Source organism: Cicer arietinum, chromosome 7 (assembly GCF_000331145.2).
Source record: "Cicer arietinum cultivar CDC Frontier isolate Library 1 chromosome 7, Cicar.CDCFrontier_v2.0, whole genome shotgun sequence".
Taxonomy (NCBI): domain Eukaryota; kingdom Viridiplantae; phylum Streptophyta; class Magnoliopsida; order Fabales; family Fabaceae; genus Cicer; species Cicer arietinum.
In genome coordinates, this window is record NC_021166.2 from 4,463,106 (window position 1) to 4,486,592 (window position 23,487).

The window sequence follows — 23,487 nt, forward strand, 5'->3', positions numbered from 1 at the left end:
ATGCATCCAAACAAGACCTTTAACTTTTAACTCACTTTAAACTAAAATTTATTTTAAACTAAAATTTATTTTAAACTCAAATATACTCAAAAAAACAAGCAAAAATTACCCAACGATCCCACCCACTTTATTATAAGCCCAAGGATCTCACCTTTTTTTATAAGCCCAGAGATCCCACCCCTTTTTTATAAGACCAATGATCCGACCCTATTTCTATAAGCCCAAGGATCCCACCCACCATGATTTAAACAAAATTTATATCAAATATCCCAAAACAATTTTTTACTTGCACCGAATAGTGCCAATAAGTTGAAAGTTCGACAAAAACAAATAAACAAGAAACATATGTAACAACTAGGGCTGTGCAAAAAATCCGGTTATGAGGCCCAAATCCAAAACCGGATCCAAATCCATTTTAAATATCCGGTTAAAATCATATGGTTATAATCCGGTTTATTTAAAATCGGTTGGATAACCACTTATGTTTTATATTTGGATTTGGTTTTTAACCGGTTTTTATCCACTACCAATATTTTGTTAATTTTGAGATTTTATGTCTTGAAAAAAATTTGAAATTTTTTTTTTCGAAAAAATACCGGAAAAAGTAAATAAAAAGAACTTTTTTTTTTCTCAAAAAAATTTAAAATCAAATTTTTTCTCGAAAAATTTGGTGAGAATTTTTTTAAAAAAATTTATCAAAAAAATCGATTTTTTTAAATAACCGATTTTTAAACTATGAATAAATATTTTTTAAAAAAATAATCAAATTTTAATCGATTTTGAAAAAAAAAATCGATTTTAAAATTAAAATTTTCAAAACCGGTTGCTTAATTATAAACCGGTTATTTAACCATAACCAATTTTACAATTGGTTTTATAACCGGTTTTAAACCAAATAATGGATTTGGTTATAAATCTAAATCCATATATTGGTTTTAAAATGGATATGGTTTGGTTTTTTAAAAAAACCAACCATGAACAGCCCTAGTAACAACATAGAGATTATTTCAGGGGGTAACAACATTGATTAACGAGTTTAATACGTTAACACATACGGAAGTGATCGGAAAAATGAATTAATCTTAAAGTAAGCAAGAAAATTAGACTATTTTAATGGGTTGCGCCAGGCCCATGCTATAGTGCAACGCATAGGCGACACATAAGAAGCCCAATAGCAAGCTACTGAAATGACTTCTCACCCTCGAAAAAGTAATTTAATATCGTGTGATCCATTGGACCACATATCAGATATTAAACTGATAAGAACAGATACTACACTTGATCTTAGCCAAAAGGCCGAGAAAGGTATGCTATTACAGATGTTCAAACGCGTTATTTATAACTATGTCTGGGCGTTTGTTATTTCTACTCAGCGATGTGGGACTTGTCTATACAGAGCTCAGCACTAATACAATGCAGTTCAATTGAAACTTCTACCAGCACCATGCTATTCTAGCAATTCTTGTTTAAACTTTGGACATTGCAATCATGGAACGACAATTGAAAAAGCTATATAACATGATTTAAGGTCTAAAATATCTACAATGAAAATAGTAGAAGTAATTTCTTAATAATGCTTAACTGTTACATTGAGTTTAAGAGTGGCTCTGAGATTCACCAAATCCATGAACTCTGTTTCCATAACCCCGTACCCTTTAACAAACCGAAAATAACCAGTTCCAGAAACAATTCCAAATTCTCGCTTCTTCATTGTGAATATATCAGATCCTTGAATCTCCAAGCTACTTCCTCTATACTGACCAGTTGTGAAAATAACTGAAAAAACCATGAACAACGCTTTACCGTCAAGCTGTGAATTTATGTACACACCTTGGGCCCTACCAATGAGTGTTGAATCCATTGTGGGTCCATCTGTTACTGGATCGTCGACTATTGCCACGGTGCCAAAGTGTAGGATGCTTGAGGTGGGTCCGGTTTTACCCGCGACCGTGGCTGCAGTGGTGTCTTCGCCAGTGAAATGGTCGTGGACGAAGAAAACGAGGTTGGTTTGGTTTGGTTGGAGTCTTGGGAAGGTGTAGGCAACATAGAGGATGGTTAAGGTGAAGATGAAGAATAATGAGTTGGATGTGAGGTTCAACGGATTGGCCATGCTTGTGTTCTTCTTCTTTTTTTTCTTTCTAGCTATGGCTATTTGTTTTTAGTTAGTGTTAATTAATTAATTTAGATTGATTGTAGTGAAGATGCTTATGTGATGATTAATTGAGATTCTCTTTACAAAGTGACAAGAGTGGCTAAGGGCTATTTTGTACTCCTTCAAAAAAAATTATATTTGTAAGTGAAGCATGTATAACATGAAAAGTACAAGAGTGGCTATATTCTATTGCTTTTTAAATGAAGTTCATTTCTCAATCGCTGAAAATAAATGTCATATTTTCTATGCTTCATACTTGTTATTTTAAGTTTTTAATGAACAGGGAGTTTACAATTATGATTTTATCCATATGCATTTTGTTATTTATAATCATTAAGGATATATTCTCACACAACAACAACGTATATCTTAAATTCATTCGATTGAAGCATGGTTTTCTCACTTTTTTGTTTGAAATTAGATATCTCTTTTTATTCATACATACAAGAGTTGATAATTTAATTTAAAATTCATCATTTTTTTTCTTTGGCCGAGGATTCATCTGATATTTTATGAGGGAAGAAGAAAGAATTACTAAGAAAAAAAATAAACAAATGAAAAATGAATTATTGATATTTGCCTAACTTTAATGAGAATTTAATTTTTTTAATAAAAATTTGGAAGTTTAATATTTTTCATGATACAAAATTATTTAAATTGAAAGAAGTAAGAAAAATATTAAAAAAAGATTATTTTAAAGCATTTTAAAAGATTTAAATAAATTATATAAATAATTTTTATTATAATTATAAATTTTAAAATATATTTTAATCATATACATCTACGTTATTATCTACAAAAACATCGTCTCAAATAAAATAAAAGATTGTTTGTTATAAAAAAAAAAATAGAAAATTTATCAAACCAAGACAGAATGACTATTTCTTATATTTTTTTGTAAAAAAATAATTAATGATTATAATATAATTTAATAATGGATTAAATAAATAAATTAAAAACTAAAAGAATGGTTTATTCTGAAATAATTAATTGATCCCCTTTAGCCGTCATTATTGGAGCATAATAATAACATATTTCCCTGTATAACGTTCTCTCTCAAGAAGAAAATATAGAGCTTCATAAATATAAGTACATTACCGCCAAGCAACTCATGATGCTTATGGTTTACATAATGCTTACACATTGGACATTGAGGAAAAGATTATAGCAAATATTTTCAAGAATTATGCTTTTTCATCTATCACTTTCATGAATATGAATCTTCTTTACTACTTCAATTCAAATTCCCCTAAACAGTTGTGACAAGTTATTTTGGTTGTTCCCTTAAAAAGAATTATCTTGGTTGTAGTCACTATTGACAGGATTATCATTTTTAATCTTTTATCAAATATATTATTTCATTTTGATTTTTCTTAATTGAGATGATATCAAATTATGTTTTTCTCTTTTACTTTCGATTTTTATATTTATAGTACTAAAAGTAAAACTACCATTTCAATTCTCATATTTATAATAAGGAAAGTAAAACTATCAAAACAATTATCTAAAACTTCAAAATAAAATAAAACTTTTATTTAATAAATAATCATCATGCAATCATATATAACCTTACGTATTCTCTTATTTTTAAAATTAGAATTAAATAAATTTTCTAAAACAAACATCATTTTAACAAAATTTAAATGAATTGACTTTATTATTATCTATTAAAAAGAAATATAAAGTGAAATTGATCACAATAATTTAAGAAATAATTTTCCATCATAAAATCTATAAGAAATGAAACTTTAAAAAAATATTGTGAATTTACAAAACTATTATTATAAACTTAAGATTTTATTTTTCTTTTTAATTTATTTTAGACTCCAATATATTTTAAACCGACTAAAAAAAAGAACTTTATAAACTCAATAAAATTATCAAATTTAAACTCATAACAATATGTTTAACGTTCTGATATCAATTTTTGTTAACTAAATTTTGACTTAAATACAAAATCAAATACACTTTATTATTTATAAATAATATATCAAATATTACTAGCCATGTCCTTAATTGTAAACACAACTTCAATATACTAGTATATTTATTTATTTTTATCAAACATCCATTCTATTTTCTCTATATTTTTCAAATAATGAAATAAGACATTTCAACGGTTATACGGAAACATCAGACACTCATGTAAAATTTTCCATATTTTAGTTGAATAAGAAAAGAATGTGTATATATTGTAGCACTCAAGTAACTCATGTTAACAATATGTTCACTATTTATCTCATGATCTCTCCATTTATAACTAGTATTTCTCATATTAATGATGTACTCACCTTTTATCTCATGATTATTCAATTTATAATTAATATTTCTCTCATCTCTACTGTTTTAATTAACCAATTTAGTTGTACTGATATAAGTATTAAATAATTTGTAATAAAAACAAAATATTTTATTTAATTTATATAAAATTTTATCAAAATTAGTTTTAAAAATATTAAAATATGAGGCATTTTCATAGATAAAAAATATTTGAAATCTTTTTTTAAGTAAAAAATTTTGTTTTTTTAGGGAGGTCTAAAGCGCTTGCTTTGGTAGCCTTACCCTTAAACCGGCTCTACAGAATGAGCCGCAGATAACTTAAAAATATGGTTACTATTTGATACCTGTATTCACTTTATTCAACATGAGTTTTGTCGCAATAATAGTTATGTCTTCACTAAGGAAGTCCACGACAGAGCTGATTCAATGCACCATAGTGATGATGTTCAATGTTGTTTTCTCCATATACATCAGCAATATTGTTTGGATTTAGTGTGACTGTTGTTTTTAAATTGAATCAGTATGCAAATGAGGCAGACTATATTCTCAGGCAAGTTGTAACATTTTTTTTTATTTCAAACAAAATATATAATTTCCTATGTAATTCTAAACAAACAAATAATCTATTATTAAATTAAAATCATCAGCATGTCAATTAGATACTTAATACTCAAATTGTAAGGTTCAGAAATGTAGTAATAAAATGAGAATTGGCATAGATTAGAATTCAACATAGATAAATTTCTTAAAGGTGATCACTACTACTCCTATAATTAAATACTCCTATAATTAAATGATTTCGCGATTGTGCAAGTAGATTAGAAATGTCATCTGTCCAAAAATAAGGGTCATTTCCAAAATTCTTACCAATAAATAAATAAATAAATAAATAAATAACAATAAATAAAACAGTACAATACCCACATAATTAATGACATTATTCCATTCAAATTGCCACAAATACGGTAACAATTAAAAGATAAAGGTACACGTAATTAATAACATTAGTTCATCAGGAGGTGCACTGAAAATACAAATATATTATTATGATATATGTATAAATAATAATAATCGTAACTCCATACAAATAACATTAATTCACTCGAACAATTAAGAATTAAGAGGTACATAAATAAAAACATCATATATTAATTAACCCCAAACTAACAACAGGTACATCATTCATTATTGACATTCATTATTGACATTCGCATTCATTATTAACATTGTCTCATCCAAAAGAATAAATACAATCCTATACCGATTTATCAGTATAATATATACATCGTTAATAATATTATTTCAACCAATTATCAGGAGATACACTGTATCATTTATCTTTATAAAACATTAATCACACTTAATTCAATGCATACTCAAACAGACCTTATGACTTAATCTATATGCCAAATGTAATGATTTCGGAATATCGTCTCCCCGCAAGGGCTTCGTGGTAAATCCCCGCAAGGATACGTGGGCTCCAACCAATTATGGACGCACCACCACACGACTATGAATGAATGCATGAATATGAATGCATAAATGTGGACACTTTAATAAATCATTAATATAATGTGATGCTAACTTATTAATGACCTTTCACATATAACATTTATCATTCACACCTTGAATATGTTCAATACAACCATTATAACAACATATCACATAATATTTATTTTTCATACTTTAAATATGTTCAACGTAACCATGAATATAACATGTCACACCATATTTATTTTCCAAATTTTGATAAAAGCATTTCAACATAGTATATATTCAATCTCACAATTATAAAATAATTACAATCACACATTCCAAAATAAATGCAATCATACATTCCAAAATAATTACAATCATAGTATAAATATATAATTGGAGTGATGCCTTACCGATATGAGTGTCGTGATTAAATTCTCACGCAACCCAATAATGTGGTCGTTAACTTAAGTAATGTTCCAGTTCACGGACTTTGAATAATTTTAACGTGCCGCATTTAAAAATGTATTTTAAAATGATATTTGTCTTCAATTGTTCAAGTGGGATTCAGTTCACATGTTCTTATTATGTTAATACAGACATTTTATAAACACTTTTTTCAGCATGACAAAATTAGTTATGGATGACAAAATTTAATTAAAAATAAATTATTTTATTGTAAAATTAGTTTTAGTAAAAATTAAATTAATTAAAAAATAATTTATATTTGAATTTTTCAAAAATTAATTCTTTTTTGTCGAACTTAAAAATCAAAATTAAAATAAAGTTAAAAACCACAAATCATTTAAAAATGTATATAAGTTCATTATATAAAATAACGAATACAATTCATTTCTTTATAATAAGATTTGAGAATAGCGATGATAAACATTAATAAAACACCTTATTTTCTAAAAAAAAAAACATGAATATAACAAATTAATTCAAAAAATAAGATAAACTACTAATAAAAATATAGTAGAATATAAATCTCAAGGATAACTAACAACAACGTCAGTTAAAACATAACAGAGCGGAATAAAATATAAATTGAATTATATTATTTATTTTTGACAGAAAAATAATTTTTTATTTATTTATATTAAAATAAAAATAGTTTAATCAAATTAAGAAAACAAAAAATATATTAACAATATATAAACAAATTGCAAAATAACAAAACCAAAATTTTTAATCTTAACAATCAAATCAATGTCTCGGACTTGACCAACTCAACGATGTGTTGACAAATCATAAATCATTTGTAAGACTGAAAAATACATAAATTCTTAATAAAAAATACTGTAGCAATAAAATAAGTCATTTACGACAAGAATCATAGAAAAAACACGAATAAAATTAAATTTGTAATTAAATAAAATTATAGTTTTATTATTTGGAAATTGGATATAATACAATGAGTTATATTATTTAATTCCATTTATACCTTTCTTTTAAAAAAATTAACAAGTCTTTATTTAAATATCTGTACTATAAACAAATTATTTGTATAATGTTAGTGGCATGATATTGGATCTAACATTTAATAAGTGTTCAGATTTAATGATCACATGTAGAATTTGAAAAAGAAAATTATGTGACAAATAAACTCCTAATTACGATAAATTTATTATTATAATTAAAAACATATTAAGACTAATAAATAGTTATAATAGATATACTACATGTTAAAGTCTAATATCATGCCCAAAATGTTTGATTTCGATAATCAATAAAATAATATAATAAATATACATGTTTGATTTACTGCATGTGTGATTTAATTGATTGTTATGTATTTTCACGTAAAAATATATCTTTTCAAAACTCCTCCCCAAAATGTAAATATCTAATTAAAATTAAGGATTTCGATAATCAATAAAATAATATAATAAATTCATCATTTGATTTTACTCCAAATTCAAGGTTGAATAGTCTGATTCTTTTTTTTTTTATAAATTTATAACAATAATAATAAAAAAATACATAAATTTGAACAATAATACTCCAAATAATTTCATATTTAAATATTAATCGTCTATTTATTTATAATATAAATAACTATTTCCTTTATGACATGACTCAATCCACAATGGTTTTTTACTTATAATAATCTTTATCAGCAAATATTAATGTTATTAGACTAGATAGTTTATGTGATACAATTCGACATAAATACTATGAAATACAAATAAATTGAAAAATTAATTGAAATATCAATCAATGATAAATACATTCACCAAAATAAATAAAAAATTAACTTTTTTTTTAACAAATATAAGTTTTTTATACTCTTATCGTCTCATATTCATATATCATATAAATCAGTATATGTAGTTTAATGCATAAAGATATTTTTAATAAAATAAAATAAATTGTAAAAATTATTATCAAATCAATTAATATTTAAATAATTTATTTATTGACTTAATAATTTTTGTTTCTTCTTCTTATATATAAGATGAGAGGTAATAATGAAAAATGTTTGATACTAAATATATTATCAAATCAATTAGCATTAGTGTGTCATATTTTGATTTAATCAATTTACAATGTTTACCATAAAACATACATTATTAAGATCTAATCCGAGGTTTTTCAAGCATTCTTACAAATAATATATACCATCGTTTTGACATTAAATTTCAAAAAATAGACAATATTTCCAAAAAATAATTAAACAAAAAGAATTAAATGAGAACTTAAATTATTATATCCTTATGCATTCCCTAAATTAAAAAGCAGTAGATAAAAGATAAAGCCGCATCAAATTTTATTAATAAAAACGTTAATTTTATTATTTTACCACTTGATTGTAACTTTCATTATAATATAAATACACAATAAATCTCTTGTATTGACAATCAACGTATAAAAATATCATCGGAAGCTGGTGAGGAAGAAGTAACAACGAATAGATTCTAACAATCAATTAAATCAAACAATTGTTATTCCTTCTACTCACATATATAAAAAAATATATGGAGATATTTTTTGTCCCTATTATAAAAAAAATATAAAAAAATTACACAGTATGAAATGTATTAATGGTTTATTTTATTATTAGACCCCTATTTAATTTTCAATAAAAATAAACATACTTTACTATCCACGACTCTCAAGTAAATTACAATTCATTGTTATTTTACTTTTTTTTATTTAATCCTAAAATTAATTAACAATATTTAATTACATAGTAATTAATTGATGCGCTCGAGAAGTGTGTTAATAGCTTGACATTATAATATCAAATAACATAATTCAAATCGGGTACAAGACTGTTGTCAAATGATCATTAATAACATCGTTATTCATAATAATAATTTCCCTTTCTCCATTAATTTTTTTAACAAAAGGAATATTATTTAACTTATTTAAGAATCAATATTTAGTGATTAAAAATAGAATAAATTTGTCCAAAAATAGTAGGAAGATGCAAAACATAATTTTTGAAGTTGTAATTTGTAATTCATAAATGCTAATAGTACTATATATAGAAATTTTTACAGGCTTCAAAAAATATATAAGAATTCTTATTTGTTAATTTGTTTGATTTTGAAAAGTCAAATGTAGTCATTATTTTATTTTTATATTTTATAACGAAAGATAATTGAATGAGATATACTACTAAGAGTAATTGAATGAGATATACTACTAAGAGAAATACTTGATTGGAGGTGATTGAAGTAGAATGAAGATAATTATTAATTGTAGATGATTGAAAGATTTTTTGAAGATTGCAAAACCATCATTTATAATTGTAAATGCAAAGATTAGAACATGCTCATACACTAATTTAAATACCTACACTATAAACAAATGCCTTACAAAATAGCGTATAGTACACATGACATGAAAAATCGAAATATGTTCATATAATGGCTTTTAGCTTGTGTTGATAAAAAATTAGAATATACCACGTAAGAGCTTTCAACTTTAAAGTGTATATTATTTAATTTTTTTATGTTGGTTTTATTCTATTTTAGTGTGTTTTAAAATTTTAATTAGCTTTTATATTTATGTTGACAAGAAAAATTTAAACGTAGATTGAAAAAATTGACACAAGAAGCAACTTTACAAGGAACTCCCGTATCAAATGAATTAGATATGTGATGTGAAGTTGCATGACTAAAAAGAGGACGAGTATATGGCCTCATAGTGGAATCTACTGTATTATTAGAGAGACTGTATTATTGTGGGTGTTAAATCAGTCTCAAACTTTAGTTACTAATTCAGTCTACAAATTTTGGTCACAAAATCGGTCACAAAATTTTGGTTACTGATTTGGTCACAACAACTAGCAACTAGTAGTTTATTAATGAAATTTAAGAGGTCACTAATTCGATCACTACGAGCCACAACGATTGATTTTAAAACAATGGCAACCGATTTATTGGTCACTAAAAACGAAATTTATAGTAGTGAACAAAATAACAATAACAAACTTTAATTTTAGTTTTTAACTTCAACTACTCTGTATGCAAGTTTTCTATTACAATAAAGGTTTAATTGCTCTTTTGGTCCCCCTATTATAGGTGAAAATTGAAAGTAGTCCCCTCATTTTGTTTGTCCCCAGTTTTAGTCCCCCAAACAGAATTTGAGTCCAAATCACGATGAGTTGTCATTTTTTAAATGACGTGTCAATAAAAGGGTGACGTGGCAGACGCTTATGTGGAATAAACTCATTATTATATTATTTTTGATTAAAAAATATAATTTATATTTTTTAAAACTATTATTATAATTGTGACAATATTTTTAAAAATACAATTTAATTATTAAAATTAAGTTAAAAGAAAAAACACCTAAAATCATGAACCCTAAACAAATCAAAATAAAAAACATTCACTCATGAACCCTAAAATCATTCTGGATTTCTTCCTCCTTAATAACACGATCAACATGGCCTTCATCTCCCCCCTCAACATTGCGCTCAACTTCCTCCTCAACAGTTTCATCAACAAAGCTCTCAACTTGACCCACTCTCTTCGTCCTTGCAATTTCAGACACCTCAACTTCTTACTACTAGCCTATTGCCTAGAGCCAAGCTTCGACCGCGACTGCTCGTCACTTCTGGGCGCCTTCTTCCGTCACCAGAGATCCAAGTCAGCACCGACAAAGATCTCTTGATTCCTTGCAGCCGGCCCGACTTGGAAGCAAGCTACCTGTCGCCTATCTCACCCCCTTTCTTATTATTAGTAAGATAGGTTGCCCCTTTCCCCTTTCTCTAAGAAGAAGGTAAGCATCCCTCACTGCCGATCGCCTTCAGCTGGGTCTGGGTGAGCCTTCGCTTTTTGGATCGTCTTCTGCCCAATGTCAATGTGGTACCCTCCCGTTTTTGGTTCCCATTGAGTTTACCTTGTTTACAGGTCGACCCCATGGCAGCAAGAAAAAAAAAGGCAATCTTGTGCTTTACTCCAGTGATCTCTTTCATACCGAGGCACGCAAACCCCCAGTGTCCCAGATCACATTCCGTTAGGGTTCATGAGTTAATGTTTTTTATTTTGATTTGTTTAGGGTTCATGATTTTAGGTGTTTTTTCTTTTAACTTAATTTTAATAATTAAATTGTATTTTTAAAAATATTGTCACAATTATAATAATAGTTTTAAAAAATATAAATTATATTTTTTAATCAGAAATAATATAATAATGAGTTTATTCCACATAAGCGTCTGCCACGTCACCCTTTTATTGACACGTCATTTAAAAAATGACAATTCATCGTGATTTGGACTCAAATTCTGTTTGGGGGACTAAAACTGGGGACAAACAAAATGAGGGGACTACTTTCAATTTTCACCTATAATAGGGGGACCAAAAGTGCAATTAAGCCTACAATAAAATAATGGATTTTTTTGTCTATTTTTTTTTCTCTCTCTTTTGTTTACTGTAAAAGTTATCTTTAAATTATTTATTTATCTTTATTATCACTATTACCCACAAAATATTATATCATCTTAAAATTCTTTGGTATATTTTTTTTTAGTTTATTACTAACAAATCCTACAATACATATTAAAAGCTAGAAGAAAATAATTTAAAGAAAACTTTTATTATAGAGAAAGAGAAGAAAAAATATAGGCAAGAAATCTATTATTTTATCGTGATAAAACACTTGTATGTATTTTAGTTGAAGTTGAAAACTAAAATTAAATTTTTTTTTTGCCTTTTGGTTTTTATCTATGTAATTTATAACTTTTTTGTTTTTTATCTCTATAATTATGTTTTGTTTTTATTTTCTCCTCTATCATGTGATAGACATCATTTTGATGTTGATGTGTTAAGATTACTATCACATCATCGCTATTGAGTCACGTTTAAATGTTTAATCTTAAACGCGAGAGGAATGTTAAGAATCTCACATTGAATAAGATAAGGTCTACTAAGGTGTATAAAATTTTTTCTGAAAAGTACCGTAATTTTTTTTTAACTGTTCCGGTACATATGCTTGAACACATAGATGATTTTTTAAAATAAAAAATTTATTTTTAGATTATTTAATTTATTTATATAAATTTTAACATATATGATAAACTGCTATTATTATGTGATAAAACATGTGTCGATACTATCAACGTTTTCGTCGCATATCAGGTATGAATAATTATAATTAATATTAATATTGTAAAAAATTATTATTGTGATTAATTATTATAATTTATTTAATATTTTATTTCAGATATTTGATACACTATAATCTTTTGTGAAATTGGTCTAGGGAGATTGATATAAAAAACAAAATGAGTGTTATCATAACTAGCTAGATCACATAAAGAGATTGGAAAGAGAATAATAAATTAACATTAGATTGTGACAAAGGAGGAAAATACATATTTGTTGATAGTTCAAAAAAAAATGTATTTGTCATTTCAAACATAGATTAAAACTATACAAAGATGCTTTATGATGGACAATTAGAGTAATATATGAAGTTCACAACTATGAATTATCTTATATTTTGAAAGGACATGCATTTGCTTGACATTTAGATAAATAAAAGAAAGTGACTTAAATCTTAATTTATACTTAAATATGTTTAAATAAAAGTTAATTTAATAATAAATTTGAATGTAAAAATTCTATTGGAATTCAAAAATTACAAATTTTAATTTAAAAGTAAAATTAATTTTGTAAACAATATACAAAGCTCCAAATTTAAAACCAAACATACCCTACCCTGTGAAGAAAAAATAAACACGTTTGAAGTTTTGTCTTCTTACATTTTGACCAACACGCCATCTTTCCACTGTTTCTGTTTTGTTAGTCAAAGAGGACTGCATTGACCAAATTTAACGAACAGTTATTTAGAAAAATCTTATATTGGTGGAGTGGGTAAATTAATTTTTTTCATAAATTATGTAAGTGTTACTATAATAATGATTTTGCGTGACAAAGTATACTCTCTAATTCTCTCTATGTAAGTTCATATTTACGATATTTATTCCTACGTATATATTTTTTTAACGGATTTGTACAATTTTTTTATATTATTAGTGAAATATTAATTTTTTTCATTAATATAATTTTATTTATTGTATCTCAATTTATCTAATTAGTCTACTTGCTACTATTAATATAAATATTTTAATAAATAAAACTTATTTCATTATTAAAATCAACACAACTAATTATTTTTTTAACGTAAAACTCAAATGAGACATTTATAATGAAACGAAAAGAATAATAAATACATTAATCTCTTTAGATGATAGAATTTTTTCACAATAATTTTAAAGACTATTATACTTTTTCCAATTTTAAATATAAGATAAAGTTGAGTTAATACATTATTTAAGATAGATTGAAGTAATAAAGAGTAATCTCTTTTGACAATGATAACTTTTCTCAAGAATTTTAAAGCTATTCTAATTATAGAGTATGATTTGAACTCAAAAAATCATTTGCATATTTGAAAATTAAATATATCATCTCATTCAAACCCATTTAAAGTTTATAGAAAATTAACTCAAGCCATTATGTTGATATTTGAGAAAATAACTGATTTTACCGTTCCAAAGTGGTCACAAAGTGTGGAGGATTCCTAAACCCCTACTCATTAAACTCTCTGATGCATTGCAATTGATTCACTAAGATCTTAGTATTTAGAACATATAGTTAGTTAACTCCACCTTTCTGCCATTTGAAATTATGTGAATCCTCCAACTTTCATTGCCTATTGTTATATAAAATGACTAAATCTATAGGGGCCCTCACAAAAAATGTCTTTTTACTATCTGCAATGCCTACCACACTTTAAAACACTAACACTGAGCTCAAATTTGTTTGCTAGACAAAGTTGTGGAGCCTCAACATGATCCCAAAACACGTGGACTTGACTTGGAGAATTCTACACAATGGGTTGCCTGTCAGAAGATATCTTATCATAATAGGTGTCATAATTGATTCTTTATGCCCCGTTGTAATGAAAAGAATGAGGGCATCACCCATGTCTTTTATAGATGCCCTTGGACAAAATAAGTTTAGTTTCATTCCCTTTTGGAAATCATGTTTGATTAGTTATCTTCTAACTTCTCTACTTGGCTAAAAAATTTATTTTCACATCTCCTACAGATGTTATTGATTTGATTATTTCTATTTGCTATAACATATTGTATTCCATAAATAAATTTTGTTTTGAAGGTAAAGTGTTGGAAATGGGAGAAATTGTTCGTAAAGCTTGGAGAATCATAGAAGTTCATAATGTGTTGGTTGACATGTTTCACATAGACGATGGCCACCCACAGGTTGCCTATCTAGACAGATGGAGTTCGTATCTGCACAATCTTTACAAAATCAATGTCAATGTTGTGGGTCTAAGGAAATCGTGTGGGGAATTGATATTGTTATAAGGTTGGTGAATGTGATGTCTTAACTACTGTAACTTGGAAGAATAATACTCTCCTTGACTCAAATGTGGCTGAAAATATGGGCTTTAGACTAGCTTTACATTTCACATCAAATTTGGGCTTTCGATGCATAATTATTGATGGAGGCTCTCTTAAGATTGTCAGAGTTATTAATGCACCTTATGCAAACAACTCTTATTTAGGCACCATTATTGTCGATTGAAAACATTCTCTCTCTCTTTTTTTTCTTTATATATTGTTGCTCATATAAAGAGAACTTCAATGTCCCTGCACACGTTAAATACGTATATTTTATCTTCGATTGACATTATGTGAATTGTGAATTCTACTTTTTATATTAACTCTTATATTGCACCTCATTTAACTAATTATTGAAATACACTTTTATTTATTTGTTGTCAATATATTTTGGTCGCGAAATATCAATTTAGCGGCAAAAAGTTGACTTTATAATTTTAAAAGATGAAGTTCAAATCTCTTTACAAAATGTTTATTAATATCGTTTTAATTAATAATAAATTTATTCATTTTTATTTTTTTTCCTTCTGTAGATGAGATGATAAATACAATTAGAAATTTGCACACAATTGTTATGTTTCGGATTTGAACTCGACACATGATATCCAACCAGACAATATTAGTATTTACCGTTTTTATTTTTAAAAGATTTCAATATGTTTTTTATCCTTGCAATTATAATTTTTTATTTATTTATTTTAGTTCTCTTAAGTTTTTTAGTTTGGTTTACATCCCTGCAATTATAGCTTCATTTTAAAATATTTCTTCCATCCAAATTCCGTTACAAAAACTATAACACCGTTAAACCTAAATATAATTAAAACATAATTTTCTTTTAACCTAAACATAAACCCCCAATATAATTAAACTATAACATTTTTTAACCTAACATTAATCTCAGATGTTTCATTCGTCTTCCCTAAAAATACCTAAAATTAACCCGAGATGTTTCATTCTTATTTCCTAAAATACTAAATTCCTACGTAAATTAGTCTTTGGATTGATTACTTCAATTATCTTTGTGAGGATAGATGGAAAAAGTGAAATTGAATTTGACATTTGAGAATTGATTCAAAATGATGAATCGATGGTTTGCGTTATCAACGAATTTTATTTGAAAAATTTGATCAATCAATAAATTCCAAAGCATGATTGACCATGAAATAATTATTATAGAAGGCAAAAACTTAAAAAAAAATGTTGAACCAACAATTTCAAAAGAAACCTCCCGATATTATCTTAATATCGTCGTTATCTTTTATAATATAGTACAGACTGCTATCTTGCAATTAACTTGTAAATGTTGATGCTCTAAAATTGAATGAACAATTTCAAAAGAAAACATTTGAAGTTGTTAATTTTGAGTTTTGATAAGGAAGAAGAGTAAACATTTAGGGTTAATTTTAGGTTAAAAAATGTTATAATTTTATTATATCGGAGGTTTATATTTATGATTAAAAAAATTATGTTTTAATTATATTTAAGTTTAACGGTGTTACGGTTTTTATAACAGAAATCGAATAAACGGACTATTTTAAAGTTACGATGACCAAATTCAAAAAAGATTATAATTATAAAAATCAAAGACATATTTAAACTTTTTTAAAATCTATATTTTAAAAAGTATAAACTTTAGCTGCTTGGTGAAATATTATTTGATGTTTTTGTTACAATATTGTTTTTTTATGCTTTATCTTCCAATTCTGTCAAAAGAAATGCTTGATCTTCAATTGTTTCGAGGTCAATAACAAACATAATATTCATAACTTTTTTATAGGAATAGTTATAATATAAGTTTATTAACTACAATTTTTTAAATAACAAAATTTAGGTGTATTTCTTTATATAGTTTTGATAAGTTTTTTAATTTAATTAGCCATAACTTTATCAAATTTATAGTTTTCTCAAAGTTTATTATAATTATAAAAAATTATGTATATAAATAGTAAAAAAAAAAAAATTAGAAAGTAAAGTTGGTAGAATGTTATAAATGTAGCGACTCTCTTTTGTTTTGTTTTATTCACGCCTTTCTCGTTGTATATATACATGTGTCACCTCATTCTCTTCCATTTCTATCTATATTTTCACTCATCCCCGCCATTTTCACTTTGGTGAACTGATTCAGTTTTCTTTCCGTCTCATTAAATGCCACATCGATTATATATTGAATGATTGTGATAATAGGTGCCATTCACGAACTTAAAGAGATCTTACACGCAAACTTAAAGAGATCTGGACTCAATCTAACGTAAGATGCATTCAAGAGGTTAAACACAAAGTTAACAGACAATTGGATTTCACATATATACGATGAGGATGAAGCTTGATAGCTGATGTAAGCATCCCATAGCCTTTTAATCAAATTGTGTTTTACTAATCTCAATCTTTATCTGATCTACCGATGATATTTGTATATCAAATATGTAATTAAAATATAAAATAAATTATAATAATTAATTACAATAATAAATTTCTACGATATTAATTATAATTATTCATACTTACACTGAATCGTAAACATTGATTATAATTTATCCATATCTATCACAATTTATATAAATAATGTTGATCTTGTTAAAATTTATATAAATAAATTAAATAATCATAATTAACCTTATACCAACCCATGGGTGCCTCCATGAATCAATGTTGATTTTGTTTACCTTAGTTGTTGTCTTTCAAAATAAAAACTTGAGTTTTGTTCTTCTAAATGTGTTTAGCATTTTCAGACTAATTATTTTATCATAAATCATTTCTAAACTAACTTTATGAGTCACCAAATATTAAACGAAAGGCAAAGAAAATATTATACAGTATGTACACACCTAACAACCTGTCAATATTTGTTTAAAAATTGTGGAATGATGCTTAACTTCTATTTAAAAATTCAAGTGACTAAGCCCATGTTAAAAAAGGAATTAATTTTAATTTTAGTTTTTATATTGATAGTGAATTCATTCAAACTCATTTAAATACAAAAAAAAAATAAAATTAAAATTCATTTAAACAATAAAAAATTACACAAAATTTCATTTGATTGAATGTTTAATTTAGTTTTGTGAAAAGTGCCTGTAACTATTTTAGAGGTTTTAAAACCAAATGTTATCAAATTCAAAATCATATTTAAATATAAATTTTATTTATTTTAGTTATTAATATGAGATGTTGTATTAATTTACTAGTTTTCTTTTAACCCTTAATAGTTTAATGTATTTTTTTACTAATTCAAATATTTCAAAACATCACGATGCTTGTTACTTTTTTTTTTATGTTTAAATTTATAAAATAATTTATAAATTTATTATAAAATAACTTATAAAATAATTTGATAATAATATAAATTATAAATTATTATCAAATTGTAAAATAATTTTATAATTTTATAAGTTGTATAAGTAATATTTTATGTATTATAAATATAGTTATCTTATAATATTACTTTATTGATTTGTAATAATTGAATATGATTAGGAAAATTAAAATGAGGAAAAATCATGTTTATCACAATCATCTAATTTTATTTTTAAAATATTTTATAAAATTCGTATGATAACTTATTATATATGATAATTGTTTGACTCATTATACTTTGATTGTCAATTTATTTTTCAACATATAATGATACTTGTGATTATTTGATGAAATAAAATGTAAAATACAAACCAAAAAATAAGATGTAAAAATTTAAAAATATGATTGACTATTTTATATTTTATTTTTTAAAAAAATATTAATGTTGAATTATATTGTAGCGTAGTCTAAATTTATTTGTTTTATTAGTATGATGTTTTAATTGCGAGCATGAGAAGTTGTTGTAAAAAAAAATTATTGAATATATTTCATCAAGAGTTTGAAATTTATTTTATTAAAGATTTACATATACTTTAAATCAATTTTAGATATTTAAAAGTTTTAACTAATTATTTGTACAATTGAATTATTGTTATATTGATATGTATCAAAAATAAATTCTATTAAAAATTAATTTAATTTTATGCAATACTTAATTTTTTATTTATTTTTTAACATTCAAATTATCATTATAATAAGAAAAATTAAAATGAAAAATAACATTTAATTATAAATATATAATTTAATTGTTGAAAATTTAGTGTTAACATATTTTTTCCAGAACACATATATAGTAAACTTTTGTTCATTATATTTTTTAATATATTCATATATATATATATATATATTATAATTTCAAATAAATTTGTGTATTTTAATAATTGGAAGTAACTTTTGTAATAATTTTTCATATATTCATATTTTATGATTATTTTTAATAAATTTGTGTATTTTTTATCAAATAGAATATATATTTTTATTTTATAAAATGTTTCAAAAAAAATAGATTGACATAAATTGAAAGAAATTATAAATAAATTGACATTAATCAGTGATTAAATTTTTAACGTATAAAATCATTACTCACTATAAATAGAATAATATAATTGTTCAAGATTAGATAAATAACATTTATGTCGATATTTAGATATTTATGAGTGATTAGTCGTTTTTTTTATATTGAATTTAATTACTAATAAAAAATTATTAAAATATTTAGAGATTGAGAGCATGATTGAAAGAGATTAGGACATGATTGAGATGAGAGAAAGGAAAAGAGATCATCAACTTTTTAACTGAAAATATTTATATAAATAGATGAAATAAAATGAGTTAACATATAGATGGATGAAATACGATGACTTGAGATTAGAATGTTTTAAATATATATAATAATAGATATAATAGACACCGCAAATGAAAATTATGCACATTATGACAAGTAAGCAAAAAAGTAGTAGTTATGGCAGGGTTTAAGAGTGCGAGGGTTTTTGGGTTAACACTGAATATTACAGACAGCACCACATAGAAATGATAAGGGGCCGCCTATACTTAACGCCACAACACTCTCATTACTACTAACGAACTCTTCACTGAACAAAATGGAAGATGATTTCGCCGACGATGATTTTGGTGAACTTTACGCCGACCTCCAACTCTTTACTACTCCACTTCCCCAACAACAACATCACAACGATAATGATAATCATGGTGGCGGCGATTCCAACAACAACCAAGACGACGCAGATGGTGATTCTATTGGCACAGACAGTGAAGATGATTTGAATATTGTTTTGAACGACGATGATCATCGCCGTAGTTTTGCCGACGACGATGTTCACGGTGACGGTTTAGACTGCGTCGATCACTCCAAGGTTGCCTCCGAACAACTTGTGAGTTCCGATGCACATGGCAGCGTTCAGAGTAACAATGGTGTTAAAGGTGGTTACGGTTCACAGTTTTTTCGTTCGAAGGTATTCAGTTTCTTTCTATTAGAGCTTCTTTAATCTTTGTTTTGGAGGATTCATATTAATGTTTCTACATTATTTTGCTATCTAATGTAGTTATGTTTATCGTTTTGCTTAATTTCAATTTTCTCCTAATTATATTGTTATCCTGTTTGTTCTTTAATTTCATTACTTTGATACTATTTATTAGTCACATATGGCAGCATTTATGCAATTGAAATATTTGTTTAATGGTTAATTATTTTTAGTTTGGTTATTTATTTATTATGATTATTTTGTAGTTTATGAAGACTCAAGGTTCGAAAAGAAGGGGGGATAATAATATCCAGAATCAGATATCAAGCTCTAGTTACTTTGATGGATTTTTTCTTCCTTGGCATTGGTCAGTAGTGTCTACATTCTGATGCTATATATATATATATATATATATATATGTATATTAACTTATTACATTTCATTTTCCATTGTCTTACTCAGTTGCGAAAGAAAAATGAAAATTACATAGAGCTTCAACTTAATAAACTGAAAATGAAGAGTTATCAAGTTTATATTATGGAGCAGTTTTATTATTCTGAACTTTAAGATATTGACTATGATATTTTGTGTGTTTTATTCTTTCTAGAATTCATACATTTTTTTTATCTTCTGTGCTGATTTCTTCCCCTTCCCTACAGTAATATATATGATGTGAACATTGAGAAATTAGAGGAGAAGCCATGGAGGATTCCAGGAGCTGACATAACAGATTACTTCAATTTTGGTTTTAGTGAGAACACTTGGAAGCAATACTGTTTGTCTTTGGTGAGTTCGTTATTGTGCCTAAAATGGCTTAACTTGTGGCTTAATTTGATGTGATGCTTGTCGCTTGGTTTTTCTGGTCAGCTTCAACCATAACTTATGCTTTCAGTAACTAATAGTCTTGTAGTTTCCACTACATCCCTCTTGCATTGCTCATCATATCATCTGTTTTCTATTGAACTTTAATGAATTGGGATATTATTGGCATATGGTTTTAATTAGAAGACTGTTGATTAACTTATCTAATAAGAACCTTATACTCTCAAATTTTCAAAGGGTCAACTGTCGCAAACATCAATGAGAATTGGTGTCCCCATTAACCAATCTACTAAATTGAATTGGGTCTGTAATGATGTGTAAAAAACAGTTAAGCTGTTTTATTGTGCTGAAAGCTATTGTTTGACCTTGCTTATTGGAGTTGGTATTTCAGGCATCCACACGGGAGCAATTTGATCAAGCTGTATCAGGGAGCTTACCTTCTCCTTCCTCAAAATGTGAAGTGGTATGCTGATATAAAGTAGTTGCCACGTTTTAATCATTTTGCTTATCGTTCAATCATGCTTTCTTCTTAAGTGTTGAATGCAAATATGAAATTGGGACTTTGTTACTGATTGTTTGTTCAGCCAAAGGGTAGAGCAATACAGGTTGAAAACAGTGTGGTTGAGCGCCAACCATCCACACACGTGAGGCGTCCACGCGATATAGATTCTGATGTTATTATACAGGTTTGCACTTACACTAAGTTTACCATAATTATTGTGCTGTAGTTGTCATATGTCATTGTAGTAATCATATGTGCCTTGGAGCAGATCAAGGTGCATGGGTTCTCTGACAAGAATTCTGGTTCTGTCAATAGCAATATACACGATTTATCTGAAGAGGGGGATTTAGTTTCAGGCAATAACAAAAGCATTTCTTCCGGTGAACATGATGTTCTATCTAAAGAGCAGTTGGAAGCTGCTAAAAAATCAGAAGATTCGTCTGGTCTAGAAAGGTCTGCTATTTGTCTGATGATTTCAGTGATTCCTTTGCATATGGTATATGTAATTACAACAATTCCTGTTGTACGATGTAGATCTGTTTTCACTCAATTAGAGCTTTTGTGTGTTTCTCCCATGTTAGAACTATGAACAACGGTGCTAAAAAAAACTTGTGCTTAAAACACACTTTCTATCACAAAAGTAATATATAACATGTTTGTGACTCCAAGTATCCTATTATTAACAATTATGGTACTAGTTGAGATCCAGTGTTATTTAGACTAACAGAAGTAAGGTTGGTTGGTTCACAATAACTATAATGAGAACAATAACAAACACAAGTATGAAGAATCAATGGAGAGAAGGCCTAGGATCACATTTTATTTGTATCTTTGATTCCCCCTATCCTAATTCTCTAAAAGTTATCTCTTAAATCACAAGTTCCAATCTCTCTACGAGTCCTAATAATATGTTTTGTCATGCGCTACCGATTTTAATTTACTGATGCTGATATCCATCTTAAATGTATGCTGATTTCTACCTTCCATTCTATGGACAATCATATTTTTTACATAGTCACAAGCATTTCTTGTTAGAAATTGATCCTTCATTGTAATTGTAAATGCCTTCTAGAATTTTCTCCTTCTATTGACATTGAAATATAAATTCCTCAATGAAATTCATTGTGCTTGTTGAAGTTGATTATTTGTCGGGAGTTGAACATATTATGTAACTGATGTGGACTTTGATTTTCACAATCACAGAAATGAACTGATTCCTGAAGTGGTTGAAGTTCAGCATCTACATGAAGAGAACCAACATTCAGAAGATGCTGAAGTGCTGGATGAAGAAATTAAAATGGAGGAGAGAGTTGGCATTGACACATGTAGTGCAGATCCATGCCGGAGTGAACCAGAATTATCACTTGGTGATCAAGAACTTAGTCTGACTTCCTATTCTGACAATGAGTCTGAGGGAACTGAAGATAGTATACGTAGTGATAATGAGAGCAATCACAGCCCTTTAAGAAGCCATTTGGTGAATTCTAACACCGGCTTAAAGGAGTCTTTGTCACTTTATAATAAAACCTCAAAGAGCATCAGTGTCAACAGAAAATCAGTAAATACATCTTATTACTCAAGAAATAGAGGGCCAGTCCAACAGGAATGGAGGCATCGAAGTGGTAGACATAGACCTTGTTCAATGCTGAAAGAGCACTTAGAAAATGATAATAATGTCTCTCACATCCCCAGATCTGGTGGAAGGAATCTGTCTCCCTGGGGTCGTCAATTTGTTAAAATGTTTTGGAAGTCATAAAAGAAAATATGTTTCATATAATAGAGAAACAAAACAATCATGCTATTACGGTGCTGACAAAATAGTTGACGACCTGGATCAGGCAGAATACAATGTATATTCAGATAGGGAAGATGGAGACAGCTTCAGAGAGAATGCGAATCACTATATCAGAAAAAATGAGGATAAGAGGGAGTGTTTTTTTGAGCAAAGAACTCTCATGAAATATAATGAAGACAGCGATTGGCATTCTGCTAGTAGAAATCACTATGTTGATGATGACTTGAGTCCCCTCTCGTA

General features: G+C 26.8%; 2 protein-coding genes, 1 long non-coding RNA gene and 1 other non-coding gene across 4 annotated transcripts in view; 2 read left to right on the plus strand and 2 right to left on the minus strand.

The window, feature by feature from the left end:
• Nucleotides 1–1,108: 1,108 nt before the first annotated feature.
• LOC101503328 (dirigent protein 11-like) lies at nucleotides 1,109–2,378 on the minus strand. Its single transcript, XM_004508092.4, has one exon. It carries the CDS (start codon nucleotides 2,108–2,110, stop codon nucleotides 1,568–1,570), a length of 543 nt encoding a protein of 180 aa, XP_004508149.1. The 5' UTR covers nucleotides 2,111–2,378; the 3' UTR covers nucleotides 1,109–1,567.
• LOC113787864 (U2 spliceosomal RNA) lies at nucleotides 1,114–1,309 on the minus strand. The gene has a single exon (XR_003474386.1). It is a non-coding gene; the product is annotated as a U2 spliceosomal RNA (small nuclear RNA).
• An 11,517-nt stretch (nucleotides 2,379–13,895) lies between the features above and the next one.
• Nucleotides 13,896–15,082, plus strand: LOC140918909 (uncharacterized). Its single transcript, XR_012161367.1, has 2 exons — nucleotides 13,896–14,300; nucleotides 14,551–15,082. It is a non-coding gene; the product is annotated as an uncharacterized lncRNA (long non-coding RNA).
• Nucleotides 15,083–19,590: 4,508 nt separating this feature from the next.
• The window catches only part of LOC101514510 (uncharacterized), a 7,584-nt gene continuing 3,687 nt past the window's right edge, over nucleotides 19,591–23,487 (plus strand). Inside the window, 8 exon segments of the mRNA XM_073370753.1 lie at nucleotides 19,591–20,119; nucleotides 20,395–20,495; nucleotides 20,788–20,914; nucleotides 21,342–21,413; nucleotides 21,535–21,636; nucleotides 21,721–21,905; nucleotides 22,656–23,189; nucleotides 23,191–23,484. Of these exon segments, the coding sequence (XP_073226854.1) occupies nucleotides 19,748–20,119; nucleotides 20,395–20,495; nucleotides 20,788–20,914; nucleotides 21,342–21,413; nucleotides 21,535–21,636; nucleotides 21,721–21,905; nucleotides 22,656–23,189; nucleotides 23,191–23,484 (1,787 nt within the window). The 5' untranslated portion in view covers nucleotides 19,591–19,747.